The sequence below is a fragment of the Herpailurus yagouaroundi genome, unplaced genomic scaffold (assembly GCF_014898765.1).
Source record: "Herpailurus yagouaroundi ecotype Mexico unplaced genomic scaffold, PumYag 185, whole genome shotgun sequence".
NCBI lineage: Eukaryota > Metazoa > Chordata > Mammalia > Carnivora > Felidae > Herpailurus > Herpailurus yagouaroundi.
The window spans coordinates 17,284,734-17,299,847 of record NW_024412416.1 but is presented as its reverse complement, the minus strand read 5'-3'; the positions used below and the strand labels follow the sequence as shown (position 1 = coordinate 17,299,847).

Below are 15,114 nucleotides of genomic sequence, written 5' to 3'. Positions count from 1 at the left end.
TCACACGTGTGTATGTTCAGAGTCGGTAGCAGGGCAGATGCATGACACGTTCATGTTCGTGCTTCTCCCTTAGCATCTAGATGAATGCACTACACATTTATAAATAGGTTCCTACACAGATTTTCCAGAAGTGCTTATAGAATGCAGAGTTAAATGTCCATGTATTTTATGTATATATAATGTATGTATATTATGTGTATATTATATATATATTATATATATTAGAGAGAGAGAGAGAGAGAGAGGGAGAATCCTAAGCAGGCTTCACGTTCAGTGCACAGCCCAACGTGGGGCTTTCCATCCCACGACCCTGCTATCATGACCTGACCCGAAATCAAGAGTTGGATGCTCAACCAAGCCACCCAGGTGTCCCAATTTAAATGTCTTTTAATGCATAGGCATATGGTCGGATTATTTGTCACAGAGGAGCTAGTTAACTCCAGGGAGTGAGCTCAGCTCCACTGCCCACAGCATAGGAGAAGCCTGAGGGCAGAGGGGGCTAAGCCCCAAGCCCAGCGCATGGCCCTGGGGTCTCTGTCTCTCACTTGGCCTCCTCCTCACTCACACCCCAACACGAGAAAGGTGGAGAGAGTCTGTAGACTCCCTGAATTGACACTGCTTTCTTAAATTTAGAAGAGTGTAATTACAACCTTGCAATGGTTACATGACTTTTACCTTTAAGGTCCTGTATCTGAGCTGTAGCAGTACACATCTCTCAGCTAACCCTGTATGTAAAGCGGCTTTTGAAAATGTGGTTCTGTTCAGGTGGATAGAGTTCTAAAAGTAAATTGTCTCTCTGTCCTCGGCCTTTAATAAGGGAAGGGTCTTAGAAAAAAAAAAAGAGAGTGATTTATAGGATCAAAGATGTGCACACGCACGTGCACACACAGCACACGCAGGTTCGAGAAACTATTAGCATTTGATGAGTTTTGCTGGCATCTGGATTTACCCGGTAGATACTCAAACTGCCCAGGAAGGGTTTTTGGAGGGAAGAAGCCTGATGCAAGGCTGGATGGCGTGTTTGCAACCAGCGCCTTGTCCTTGACATGCCCACACAGCCCCTGCCGGACTCCCTGTTCGAACCATGGCAGGGCGGCTGTGTCTGAGCATTTTCAAAGTGTGTTCTCCTCCAACTCAGCCGGTCTGCCCTATCAGATTGTGACTACAGTAGCCGTTTCTTTCCCATTGAAAACAAAATCATGTTTTCTCTTTAAATAACCCTCAAGCGGAAACTGCAGTGTTTTTCTAATCTCACATCAGCACATTTTGCCCCCCGACTTTTTAGTATTAACTGCCTTCAGCCTGCGCTTCACCTACTGAGTACGTCAGGATTCAGGCAAATAGAAGCAGAAAAGGACAGTCTGTAGGGCTCCGAGTCTCCCTGAGGAGAGGCGGTCAGCAGCTCTTCCCTGGTCCTCGTGGTCCTTTGAATCTGGCCAGAGGAACAAGACAGGGGCTCAGAGCTGGGTCCCTGCCATACCTCCCCAGCAGCGTCCCACGGAGCACAGGGGGCTTTGCCAGGTGACACTGTTCTTGTCAGTGCTTACTTCATTCCCGGTGGTATGTCAGCCCCAGCTGGAGCCTCCGGGAAGCTTCCGTGTCCTTCCAGGCCGATACGACGTTTAGACTGAAAGTGCCCCACTGTGGCACACCTGGTCTGTTAGCCCGTCTCTGCTGATTGAGCAGGAGCAGGCGGAGACCCCTAACACTACAGAGCAGGTGCCCTCCTATCGCAGAAGATTCAGCCAGCTTACAGGGCTCACCTTCCCCGGCCCCCTTGGCAGCCACGTCTTAGGGCTCAACAGAAAGGGCAGGTGCCTGGCTGTGTCAAGCAGCCCTTCCCTGTCAGGCTCGGACTCACAGGGCAGGGCCAACGCAGCCAAGTGTGCTAAAACAAAGGACCGAGCTGGTCACAGCTCCGTGTGGGAACACGTCTGGGTGCTTAGTAGAAATAAGAGAGCCACTGAGAAGTCCAGAAAGGGGCTTATTAGCATGCACAGCCAGCCTTGGAGAAGAGGGAAACAGTGCAGGGCAGGTGGCTTGTCAGACACTTGGAGGGAAAGGACGTCCGTCCCTGTCGCTCACAGATCTACCTTTCGCCCCAGGTGAAAGTGACGTCCTGCACTTCACCTCTACGACCACGTGGAAGAACCGCATCATCATAACCTGGCACCGGTACCGGCCCCCTGACTACAGGGACCTCATCAGCTTCACCGTCTACTACAAGGAGGCGTGAGTTTCTGCGTGGGCAGGGCTGTGGGTGGGGAAGCCCGTGCTCCACCCTCCCCACCCTCCCTGGCTGTCACGTGACATCCATCACCGTGGTGACAGCCACAACACGACAGTGTCGGCTTGGGGCCTTTCGTTCTCCGGTGGGTAGTTAGAGGGGTTGGAATAAAATAACTCCAAAGAACAAAGTTTGTTTTTTAGAGGATTAGGCTAGTCCAGACATCCATTAACTGGGGTAGAGGATGTGCCCGCCACGCCATACCCCAGGAGCACCTGCACCGTGCAGGATGCTCAGCTTCCCTGGAGGGGACCCCCAGACCGATCTGTCCTCTTATTCCTGTCCCTCTACCCACGGGCCCTTCCCAAGGCACCGTCCTCTGCTCTAGGTCATGAGCCCTCCAAACTAGGGATGGAAAAGGGAGAGAGACTGACCTCCATGTTTTGAACCTCTCATGATTTCTCCCAGCATCTGTGGGGGCTTTGTACCTTCAGGTGACACCTGCCACAGCAGCCACGACGTCCTCCTCCAGACGGAAGCTCTTGTTGGGTCTCCCTCTTCATTCCTTTGCCTCTTGTCCAAGTGCTTCCCCAGCCTGCTTAGTCACCCTCCTTACCCGGCTCCCACTGTGATGCCGTAGGTCTCTTTCCCTAGTGATTGGCTTCCCTGGGGCTGGAACCAGAGCCACCAATGGCAGTATCTGGCCCCCTTTCCCCTGCCGGAGCCAGAGTCCTGGGGAGGGTCATAGCAGTAGAGATAGCAGGTCTCGGGATTATTACGCATTCAGCATATTTACACATGGGAGTCATTCATGGCCTTCCATTGTGACCACACGGAGGGGTATGTGAGTAAGGTACTTAAGCCGTCCCAACTGTTTGTGAACAAATTTGATTTCCGAAGCTCTATTTTAGATGCGGTTTTTCTGTAGCAAAAGTCCTTTTTCTCCAAAAGTTATTTTTCATCAGTAGCTGATGTTTGCATTAAATGATTACACTTGTTTTTTTTTTTTAATGGTGAAAAATGCCACAATTGGAAGAGAGAAAAATAGCATTTGCATATATTCTTTTTTTTAATTTTTTAACATTTTTATTTTTTTTTAATTTTTTTTTAATGTTTATTTATTTTTGAGACAGAGAAAGAGCATGAGCAGGGGAGGGGCAGACAGAGAGGGAGGCACAGAAGCTGAAGCAGGCTCCAGGCTCTGAGCTGTCAGCACAGAGCCGGACGCGGGGCTTGAACTCATGAACTGTGAGATCATGACCTGAGCCGAAGTCGGACGCTTAACCGACTGAACCACCCAGGTGCCCCTAACATTTTTATTTTTGAGAGACAGAGAGAGAAGGGTGTGAGCAGGGGAGGGGTAAGGAAAGAGGGAGGCACCAAATCTGAAACAAGCTCCAGGCTCTGAGCTATCAGCACAGAGCCTGATTCGGGGCTCGAACTCATGGACATCAGATTATGACCTGAGCCGAAGTTGGATGCTTAACCAACTGAACCACCCAGGTGCCCCGTATTCTTTTTTTTTTTTTTCAATGTTTATTTATTTTTGAGAGACACAGCATGAGTGGGGGAAGGGCAGAAAGAGAAAGGGAGACACAGAATCCAAAGCAGGCTCCAGGCTCTGAGCTGTTGGCAGAGTCCGACACGGGGCTTGAACCCACAAACCGTGAGATCCTGGCCTGAGCCGAAGTTGGACACTTAACCGAGTGAGCCCCCCAGGCGCCCCAACATTTGCATATATTCTTAAGGAGCAGTGTCTGCAATCCCAGTAACAATTAGAACTTACCCTTCCATGGGGCACCTGGGTGGCGCAGTCGGTTAGGCGTCCGACTTCAGCCAGGTCACGATCTCGCGGTCCGTGAGTTCGAGCCCCGCGTCGGGCTCTGGGCTGACAGCTCAGAGCCTGGAGCCTGTTTCGGATTCTGTGTCTCCCTCTCTCTCTGCCCCTCCCCCATTCATGCTCTGTCTCTCTCTGTCCCAAAAATAAATAAATGTTGGAAAAAAAAAAAAAAAAGAACTTACCCTTCCTGAGGCAGAGACTGCAGTTCTATAGGGCGTTTGTAACCACGGTGAAACCTGGGACCAGTTGCTTCATTTTCTTCTTCTATAAAAATCCGATTGATTGATTGATTATTTTATTTAGAATTCCTGTTACAGAAAGGGTGACATACTCGACCCCTGGGCAAGGCTTCTGAGCGCCTCGATGGCAGGGACCGAAACCTTTCTCTGAGCTTCTCCCGTTGTCTTTCAGACCTTTTAAAAACGTCACGGAGTATGATGGCCAGGATGCCTGTGGCTCCAACAGCTGGAACATGGTAGACGTGGACCTCCCTCCCAACAAGGACGTCGAGCCTGGCATTTTACTGCACGGACTAAAGCCTTGGACGCAGTATGCCGTTTACGTCAAGGCAGTGACCCTCACCATGGTGGAGAATGACCACATCCGCGGGGCCAAGAGTGAAATCTTGTACATTCGCACCAATGCTTCAGGTATCCATGCACCATCCATCCCACATTTTTCATGAGCTCACTGTGCTTGTTTATCACAGGAACCGGTCAGCAGACCAGCAACGAACGTGCCTATAGTTTTTGTCTACCTTGGACCAGTCTGTCTTTTATGTGCCTTTCTTATCAATAGATAATGCTGTATCCTTTCTTTTCCCGGTCCCAAAACCCTAGGCTCCTCTGGTCCATTTTTCGGATTCAGTAGTGCCTTCCATCACTCACCTGCCCTATGCCGGTGAGCCCAGGTACTCCAGGGTGCTGGCTTGGGTTTTTTGGACGACCCAGCCAGGATCCAACCCCCTATAGCTTACCCTTCTTGTTTATTTTCCCTTTTTTTTTTTTAAGTTTATTTTGAGAGAGAGAGAGAGAGCAGGGGAAGAGCAGAGAAACAGAGAGAGTGAGAGTGAGAGCGAGAGAGAGAGAGAGAGAGAGAGAGAGAGAGAGAGAATCCCAAGCAGGCTCCACGCTGTCAGTGCAGAGCCCAATGCCGGACTCGATCTCACAAACCACAAGATCGTGACCCGAGCTGAAGTCAGGACTCAGACGCTCAACTGACTGAACCACCCAGGCACCCCCTCTTGTTTATTTTCATCGTTGAACCTCCATGATGATTTGGTGTTCCGGACTTTCACATGGCTTGTTGGTTTTTTGTCTTCATTCTGTAGGGACAAGGGTTCCAAGGAGGTAGACAAAATTTGGAAAACGTCAGACAGAGTATGTTGTGAACATTCCAAGTATTCACTGGTGAAAATGTTCCTCCTTTCTTTGTCTTCATTTCCTTAACCACCTCATTTCTCAACTCCAGGATCTGGAAGTAATGAAAGGAAACATTTGTGCATGTTAGCCAAGCATATAAAAACCGGCTTTGAAGTAGGAAAATGCACATCATTTCTAAAGACAAGGATACATATTCTTGGATGGGAGCTGTTTTTTAAAGCACCCATAAGGTAGCACAAAATATGCTGAAATGGCAGAGAGGGTGAGGGAAAGCATTGATGGGGAAGACCCCCTTTGGCTCATGCATTGCCTGCTTTCTCCTCCCTTCCCCTGCTCCATCTTTAGGATCCCGTAAGGGGTCGCAATCATGTCACAGACCCTGAAGTGTTTAGAGAAATAAATCTGGCACAGGCTTCTGATCCTGGGTGTGGGGCAGTGTGGCAGAGATTCAAAGGCAACAAAACAAGTTATTCTTCTTAAGGTTTGGAAGTCATTTATCGTGGACAGCTCGGGGAAAATAAGAATCTTTCCTCATTATGACAAATACTTAAGAAACCTATTCCCTTTCCCCATAGATGGAAAACTAAGCACCTTACAAATTGAGCCACTTCCCTACATTTTGGCCCCTGTCCTTACAAATGGTAGGGACAGAGGGGAAACCTGGTCCTTTGCCTCTGCTTTTTTGTGACAGTTATCATTGAAACATCTGGAGTAAGCTGTTTTTTTCTTGAAATACTTGATTTTGGAAACCTGAAAATGGCTGAGCATTCAGTGGTTATGTTTCTCCTGAAAAAGCTGGCACTAGTCACAACTTTTCCCCAAAGCATCATTCCAGACAGGTGTTCAGAACCTTGTGTATCATGTTACGGGCTTTGAAGTAGCCGTAAGGTCTTTGCCCCTTTGAAATTTTAAAGCGGCTTGGGTGACCATGTTGTTTAAGTGACATACAGTGGAGAGTTCTTTTGCACTTGGGAAAACCCATGAAAATCGGTGTTTTCTTGTGAACCCAAGGAAAGTGAGATTTCAGTGGTCCTGGGATGTGTTTGCCCTTCATACACAAGACACCTCTGAGTTTGGGTTTGGGTTTTGGTTTCGGTTTGGGTTTGGGTTTGGGAGACAATAGTAAATAAAGCTTTACCAGATTATTATGCTTTGCCTATAAATCAATGTTCTTTGGCTGATAACAGTCCAATGTTTGCAGTCAGGACTCTGTGTGTGTTTGAGTTTGCAGACTGCTTCTCCTACTCCTGTGTCAGTCATTCCACTGAATGTGGTTATAGAATTGAGAGACGTGCGGGCCCTCTATCTCCACGCTTCTCACACACACTCCAGCCCTTTCCTACTTCCTCTCTCATTTTGGCATCTTGCCATGTTTATCAGAGCTCCAAAATCTCAGATGAAACGTAAGTCAGTCCGTTTCACCTCTTACCAAAACTGCCAGAGTCCAACACTTTGGAGAATGGCAGTTGTAACCCATGAGAAAGACCCGGTGCTCCAATTAGATTCGAAGTCACCCATTGTAACCCTGGTGTGGCCCCCACAACCCTGTCTCCATTTGCAGCTCGGTCCTGTTTGTTTCCACAGAGGTGACCTGAGGATAGAGACCATACAGAGAAGCGATGGCGTTTAAATTCATACGATTTCAAAACAGGGTTCCGTTTTCATGTCACGCGTCCGCACCCTCTCCTTCTCTGGGCCACCCCCACGGCTTCTGGTTGGTTTGCGGCGAGTACCTGACGGCCTTTTTCCCTCTTTCCAGTTCCTTCCATTCCCCTGGATGTTCTTTCGGCATCAAACTCCTCTTCTCAGCTCATCGTGAAGTGGAACCCGCCGTCCCTGCCCAACGGCAACCTGAGTTACTACATCGTGCGGTGGCAGCGGCAGCCCCAGGACAGCTACCTTTACCGCCACAACTACTGCTCCAAAGGTGAGGGCGGAGGGTGGGGGGACCCGCAGCCCAGCCCCCGTCGTCTGAGCGACCCCGTGAAGCCGGCTCCCTTCTCCATTAAAGGCGCTGACAGCCACCAACGTCTGTGACTTGGCTTTCATTTCTGCTCCTGTTGGCCTTCTCTCTCCCGAGCAGACAAAATCCCCATCAGGAAGTATGCCGATGGCACCATTGACGTCGAGGAGGTGACCGAGAACCCCAAGACCGAAGTGTGCAGCGGAGAGAAGGGGCCTTGCTGTGCCTGCCCCAAAACCGAGGCCGAGAAGCAGGCGGAGAAGGAGGAGGCTGAGTACCGCAAAGTCTTCGAGAACTTCCTGCACAACTCCATCTTTGTGCCCAGGTACCTGCATCCTTTGAAAACGTCCCCAGGCTGGCGCTCCCCAGGCGGGTTCTGTTGCTTTCTCTCCAGCGGGGTGGTTTGCAGAACCCCAGAGCCATCAAGGGGGAAACAACAAAGCAAGGTGTCCATTTGGTTGAGTGGAGGGCCTGTGGAAGCCCGGTCGCCCTGGAGGGAAGGGGAGGGGGCCGAGGGCTCATGCTGTCGGGGGCCGTTTGCGTGATGATGCCGCTGCCTCAGCCACACAGACTCCCGCAGAGGGCAGGTGGGCTCCCTTGGCTGTGGGGACAGGGAAGGGCACTCTGCGAGGTGTAGAGGAGAGCCCCTCTGGCCCATCCCACTTCTCCCTGCTGCCTCTGGAGCCTGGCTAAGGAGGAGTGACTCAAGAGGCAGAAAACCAGAGTGAGCTTTGAAAGGGGTCCAACTTCACGAGGGCGCCTGGGTGGCTTAGTCGGTTAAGCGTCTGACTCCAGCTCAGGTCGTTCATGAGTTCGAGCCCCCGCATCGGGCTCTCTGCTATCAACGTGGAGCCTGCTAGGGATCCTTTGCCTCCCCTCCCTGCTCCCCCCACTGGCTGTGTCTCTCTCTCTTTCAAAAATAAATAAACGTTAAAAAATGAAAAATTTGGGGTTTTTTTTTTAACAATTTTATTTTACCACACTAAAAAAATAGCATAAAAAAAGTGGAGGGGAGTCCAGCAGAGTAGCCCTGTGATGTCTGTGAAAGAGACGGAAACAGAGTAGTGGTCCTCGTCTCCCTCTTTCTCCTGAAAGTTTATAGTGTGGGGGTACCTGGGTGGCTTAATCGGTTGAGCGTTCAACTTCGGCTCAGGCCATGATCCCACGGTTTGTGAGTTCAAGCCACATGTCGGGCTCTGTGCTGACAGCATAGAACCTGCTTCGGACCCTCTCCCTCACTCTCTGCCCCTCCCCCACTCATTCTGTCCCTCTCTGTCTCTCTCTCTGTGTCTCTTTCTGTCTCCTCACTCTCTCCTCTCTTTCTCAAAAATAAATAAACATTAAAAGAAATTTCTAAGAAGATTATAAAGTGGAGTTTGCCTCCTGCGTGAAATGTGGACAGTGAAACTGGATTCAGACCAGTGCTGCTCCTGTGAGCTGCAGGTTCCTCGGTCCCCATAGTGCCCCAGCCTCCAGCCCCCTGCCAAGCATGTTCTCAGATCACTGTTCTTCCTGCCACCGACCCTGAGAGGCACCAGAAGCCTGTGGCTTCTGTTTATTCTGTAATTACCTTGCCCTCAAAGGCTTACTTAGGTTGTGTCAATAAAGTTGCTTTTAAAGTGATTTTCTCTGTCAAGTGACCTTCCTAATGTTTGTGTAATAGTCAAAGATAGCCATCTTACTTTGAAAAATCATGAAAATATGAAATAAAGACCTTTTAGAGTGCAGGCATCCTTTCCTTTTCAGAATGAAGCCCTTCGTCGCTTAGTGGCTGTCTGCCCCTCCTGTGCTCTCTAGGGAGTTGTGAGAGCCCACGGTGGGTCCTCTTGACCCGCCCCGGCTGCAGATGCTCCGATTTGCCTGGTAGATTATAGGGCTGCGGTTCAAGTGCTAATCCACGTTGTCTGTATGTCACGCGTAGTTCCAAGAATAAGAACGTTTGAGGAGCTCAAAGATGAGAAACTCGAATTCAGGCTTAGCGACTTCTCCAGCAGCCTAATTAATTACCAGTCTATTTGGGAGCTGGCCCCCTCTTGCCACACACCGGGGTTCCTGCCCTTGGTGACATTGCCTCTCAACATGGGCCATCTCCCCCATGCCAGCAGAGGCTCAGCTAGTGTCCCTTCCTGTGGACACAGAAGAGGGTGAATTGAGAGTGTCCCGAACAGGCTGGGCAGGAGTTCTCTTGTTTATTCTCCAGCAAAAGCTATTGGCTACGTTGCTGTCCCACTGACTTGCCAGAAGCTCAGGTTGTGAGTCCAGGCTTTGGGAAAGTTTTGCTAAAGGGCCCCGAGCTTTCAGTTTGTAGTTTCAAGGCAGTACTTTTTTTTCCCCCCTCATTAGATGTGAAACACAAGATCGGGCAATGTGAAAGCAGAATTGTGGTTGACACAGATAGAATTAATGCATCGTGCTTGTGTTGTTGAATTCAAAACTAAGTTTCTCCCGTGCCAGATTCCCCCTGATGAAAGCCTGCTCCCTGACATTCTCTCTCCTAGGACAAGCCTGACCTGCTAGTCTGTCTTCTCATAGGAGGAATATAGATACCATATTTGCTTTTGGTGAGCAGCCCCAATTTATAAGAACTTCATTTTTTTTTTTTAATGCCTCCTACCGAGGGCATAAATCTGATGTCCACACAATTTGCAATAGAATTTGGGTAGAAGGAATAGTCTGTGTGGCAGAATGACTGAATCATCAAGGAAGGTTTTCTGTTTTAGAACTAAATTATCCAAAGATGATTTTTAATTCTTTTAATTCCTTCTAAGAACAATCTATTGGGGGGGGGGCGCTAAAACCAGTCAAGTTAGATTTAGTATGTTACATATTGTCCAGTGTGTCCCATATGGTTTGAAGGTTTGAAGTAGAATGGACAATAGAGTTTGTAAAGTGCTTTCTGGAGTCAGTATTCGGTGGTGAATGCCTTTTATTGACCACTGCCTTCATTTTTTTTTAAAGTTTATTTATTTATTTTGAGAGAGAGAGGGAACATGATCAGGGGAGGGATAGAGAGAAGGAGAGACAGAATCCCAAGCAGGCTCTGTGCCATCACCGCAGAGCCTGACTCCAGGCTTGAACCCACGAACCACGAGATCACAGCCTGAGCTGAGATCAAAAGTCAGATGCTTAACCAACTGAGCCACCCAGGCTCCCCTGCCTTCATTTTTTAAATCACATAGTTGGGTTTCAGTAGCAAATGTTGGCAGGTGTTGAAGAGTGAAAGATTTTCCAATGGAGTAGGTTACGTGATGGAGTGGTTTGGAAAGCAGACGGTGATGCTGTCGTTCACACCATTTGGAAATGTGGCTGTTTACAAAGAATCATGGGCATGCCATTCTGCTTGTGCCATACCTTGTCTTCCTGATAATGTCCCATGTGGCCTCCCTTCCCCCAGTCCCTAACTTGGTGCCATTAGTAAGAGCTCTGTAGTCTCCAAAAGTGTGGTGTTTAGAAATCAGCTTGACTGAACTTGATGGTGTCATCCCAGGTAAATGGGGATGGGCTGCAGGAGGGGTTTGGGCACAGGATTATTTGCAGTGGATTAAGCCCAGGCAGCTTCTTTCTTACAGATGTAATTGGGTGTTGTGTTGGTTTTTTTTTCAACGTTTATTTATTTGTGGGACAGAGAGAGACAGAGCATGAACGGGGGAGGGGCAGAGAGAGAGGGAGACACAGAATCGGAAACAGGCTCCAGGCTCCGAGCCATCAGCCCAGAGCCCGACGCGGGGCTCGAACTCACGGACCGCGAGATCGTGACCTGGCTGAAGTCAGACGCTTAACCGACTGCGCCACCCAGGCACCCCGGGTGTTGTGTTGGTTTTATGTGTTGCATTGGTTTTGAAGAGAATGTAGGACGTTAGTTCTGGTAGGTTCAAAAAAGGTCTCCCTAGTAATTAACGTAGTTTCTTGTGTCCTTCTGTTCCAGGAAGGTTGTCTGGTGTGCAGGTTGTGAGGACAGGAGATTATCCGCCTCGTTTCCTAATCTTTCCTTCCCCAATATTATGAAAGTAAATGCAGTGGGGCCGTGAACACACGGCCGGACCCCGCGGTTTTCTGCCTGGCGGAAGGAGTCTATCTGGGTTGAACAGTTCGTGTTTGGGTGGGGCCTAGTGGGTCACTGCACAAGAGTGGTGATGGCGTTTGGGCCAGGCGGACTGGGGAGCCAGAGGCCCTTTCCCCAAGCGCCCTGCTTTTCCTTTCCAAGTTTTTCACTTCATGGCAAATAAGGACCCACAGGAAGCCTGCTGAGTGGCAGTAAGAGCATGAATGGCTTCCCAGGTGCCCTGTCTCCCTGTGGGCCTTCCGCTTTCTCCCCTACATGAGAACTGGTGAGCATTCCTGTCTTCTGTTCTTTCTCCTTGCCTTGGACTCTTAGTTTTCTTCCAGATGAGATTTGTTCTGTTTGCTCCCCGCCCTTTGCCCGTGCACAGGATAAGTGATGCCTGCTGACAGCCTCCGTATGGAACGGACAGCACCCTCTTCCCCACTGTTTCCGGTGGCTGACCTGAGGGTGGCTGTTTCTTGTCTGGGTGTTTACTCTCATGTTCTGTTGCTGTTGGTTCCTGTAAATGCTAGGAGCTTCTTTTTAAGGCTTTTTGGGGGAGGGGTGACTGGGTGGCTCAGTCAGCTAAGCGTCCCACTTCAGCTCAGGGCATAATCTTGTGGCTTGTGAGCCCCGTGTTTTGCTCTGGCTGACAGCTCAGAGCCTGGAGCCTGCCACAGATTCTGTGTCCCCCTCTCTCTCTGCCTGACCCTCCCTCCCTCTCTCCTTCTCTCTCTTTCTCTCTCTGTCTCTCTCTTTCTCAAAAATAAACACTAAGGTTTCTTGGGAGAGCCCAAAACCATTTTTTTCATTCCCCCCCCCCCCCCCCCCACCCTGCAACGCCAGCTGTTTGGACCGTTCGTCTGCCCTTTGGGATGTAGACATTCTTTTCTTTTGATTTGTCTTTTGCTGTCCTGTTGCTTTGTGTAGCTGTTGTTCTAAGCCCTAGTCAAGTCCACGGCAGTGACTCTGCCCCTGTTAAAGCAGAGCCTTGGAGAGGCCATAGGAGGTCACTGCTGAGTGGGAGGCAAAACCAGGCTGGAAAGACCTCCAGGAGTGTGAGAAATAGAGACAACGGGGTCTCAGAGGAGGAGGGGGTTCAGCGGGAGCCCCAGAGGGAAGGGTCAGGGGGTCCAAGCAAGGGCTCGCTGCCTGGTATCTTTATTTCCACAGTCAAAGGGGGCCGGCGAAGCCACCACCACAGGCCTTTGAACTCCCTCTGCCCCCTCCCACCTCACCCCCTAATAAACCTTAGTGTGGCCAGCAAGTCGGTCACCGTTAATGTTTAACCATAAGGTCTGTGGACCAGGGAGCATGGACATTGTGATGAAACAGCCAGGATACTGCAGAGCCAGGAGTGGCTGAGACCTTTGTTTGCCTCTAGGTACAGTTGAGTCACTACTCTGGGAGCCAGGGGGGGCAGTTTGTGTGCCGATTCTGAGGTTTGCAGAGTAGAGAAAGCAAAATAAATAACAGAGGAAATCCCCGTATTACTTGTTGGTTCTCATCCAAAGGGTCTGAATAGTTCCTTTTATCCAAAGTGAAGATTTTTCTTTTCTTTCCGGTACTCTAACCCAAGTCATAGAAAGGACCAAAGAGGCAGAAGCACTTACCAGCCAAGTTTCTCTCTTCCTGACAGACCTGAAAGGAAGCGGAGAGATGTCACACAAGTCACCAACACCACCATGTCCAGCCGAAGCAGGAACATCACGGTGGCAGACACCTATAATATCACAGACCCCGAAGAGCTCGAGACAGAATACCCTTTCTTTGAGAGCAGAGTGGATAACAAGGAGAGAACTGTGATCTCTAACCTCCGGCCTTTCACTTTGTACCGCATTGACATCCACAGCTGTAACCACGAGGCTGAGAAGCTGGGCTGCAGCGCCTCCAACTTTGTCTTTGCAAGAACCATGCCTGCAGGTACAGTGTGATCCAACTCGCCCCGCTCCTGACTCACTCACAGCCCAGTGGAGAAGCCTGTGTTTTGTGGACACAGAGTCGAACACCCCGGGCGATGACCCTTAGTCTCCATCCTGCTCATTAAGAACGGTGGTCACGTAGGCAGCATGGTAGACCAGCAGCTCAGGGAAGGGAGTCTGTCTGCTCCTAATGACATCACCTCCATCCCAGCCTGTCTATACAAAGTACTCAGGAACAGGGAAGCTCCCTTCAGGGTCAACTCTCTTCCTCCCCCTTGGTGCCTCGCGGCCCTTTTCCCCATCTGTGCACAGGGAAATTTGCACGGTCCCTCCTGAGTTCTGGGGTCAGGAGGAATCAGTTAACTGCCTTGACTCAGAGTGACTGTTGCTTCTCAAGGTCAACTGCTGGAGTAGCCTTTAGTCCTCCTATTTGGTCTTTGCGTTCCCCTTGGAAGTTAGAAGCTGCCTATTACTCAGACTGCCATCCATCTTTAAGGACAGGGGGCACCTGGATGGCTCAGTCAGTTACGCATCTGACTCTTGATTTCGGCTCAGGTCTTAATCTCATAGTTCGTGGGATTGAGCCCCGTGTCCGGCTCTGCACTGACAGCACAGAGCCTGCTTGGGATTTTCTCTTTCTGCATTTCTTTCTCAAAATAGATAAATAAATTTCTTAAAAAAGGAGAGGTGAACTGCCCAGTTCTCTTTCCTGCCAGGACAGCAGGTGGTAGAAGGAGCCCAGAAGTACTGGAGTCTAGCAGGGGGGCTCAGTCCTGGGGCTCACATGCAGCACGTCTCGAAGCAGCTGTCAGCCTCCCTGGCCTCAGTTTCCCCACCCTTCCAGGAGAGCCCCAGACCAGCTCATTTCTCAGAGCCTTCGCCAGCTGTAACTTGCAGTGACTCTTGCTCACCACTCGGCTTACTGCTTTAGCAAGAGAGCAAACACCCAGCCTTCCCTGATGGCTGGAGGAGGAGTTGATGGTGGCTGTGAGGGCTGGGTCCCAGCACGAGCTTCCCAGCGGCTTCCTCAACAGGCCTGGCTTGCGGGCCGTCCTTCATGCCCGCGTAAAAAAGATGCGTTTGCCATGTGCAGACGCAGACTCGGAAGGGTCCGCATCGCGGCCTGGAGGCTTGCTGCTGCCTCCTCTGCTTGCAAGGCACCTTTTTGATGCTGCTTCTGTTCCACAGCATCGCATAGGTTCCTTTCTCCAGAGATAGCAGGCTTTTTTGCAGGGGCGGGGAGTCTGAGGGGAGGGAAGGGACTGTGGCATCTTGAGCCCCACAGGTCATTAGATTGCTTGGGTTCCAAACCGGTGCGATGTGTGAGCACCCAGCTTTGGAGGAACCTGTGTGGCCACCGCCCTCAGCCCTGCAGGCACAGCCTGGGGGGAGGGGATTCTTAGGTTAGCCTCCACCCCACCCCCACCAAGGGGTACCCGAATCTGACTTTCTCGCTTGTTTAAATTGTTGCGCAGAAGGAGCAGACGACATTCCTGGGCCGGTGACCTGGGAGTCAAGGCCTGAAAACTCCATCTTTTTAAAGTGGCCGGAACCTGAGAATCCCAATGGACTGATTCTAATGTATGAAATAAAATATGGATCACAAATCGAGGTAAGCGTGGGGCGGTGGTCTGTACCTGGCTATGCTTCCATTCCAGTCGATGGCACAGGTCGCCTCCCGGTTAGCCGAGGACTTAACGACATAACCCACAGAGACAAGTCAGCGAGGATTTAGGTC

General features: G+C 50.3%; 1 protein-coding gene across 2 annotated transcripts in view; it reads left to right on the top strand.

The window, feature by feature from the left end:
* Window positions 1-15,114, top strand: part of IGF1R (insulin like growth factor 1 receptor) — a 309,794-nt gene that overhangs the window by 257,719 nt on the left and 36,961 nt on the right. For both annotated transcript variants that reach the window (XM_040493771.1, XM_040493772.1), the window contains 6 exons: window positions 2,106-2,232; window positions 4,479-4,717; window positions 7,209-7,376; window positions 7,533-7,737; window positions 13,094-13,377; window positions 14,852-14,988. In XM_040493771.1, coding sequence (XP_040349705.1) covers window positions 2,106-2,232; window positions 4,479-4,717; window positions 7,209-7,376; window positions 7,533-7,737; window positions 13,094-13,377; window positions 14,852-14,988 — 1,160 coding nt within the window. The remainder of the gene's footprint in view (window positions 1-2,105; window positions 2,233-4,478; window positions 4,718-7,208; window positions 7,377-7,532; window positions 7,738-13,093; window positions 13,378-14,851; window positions 14,989-15,114) is intronic.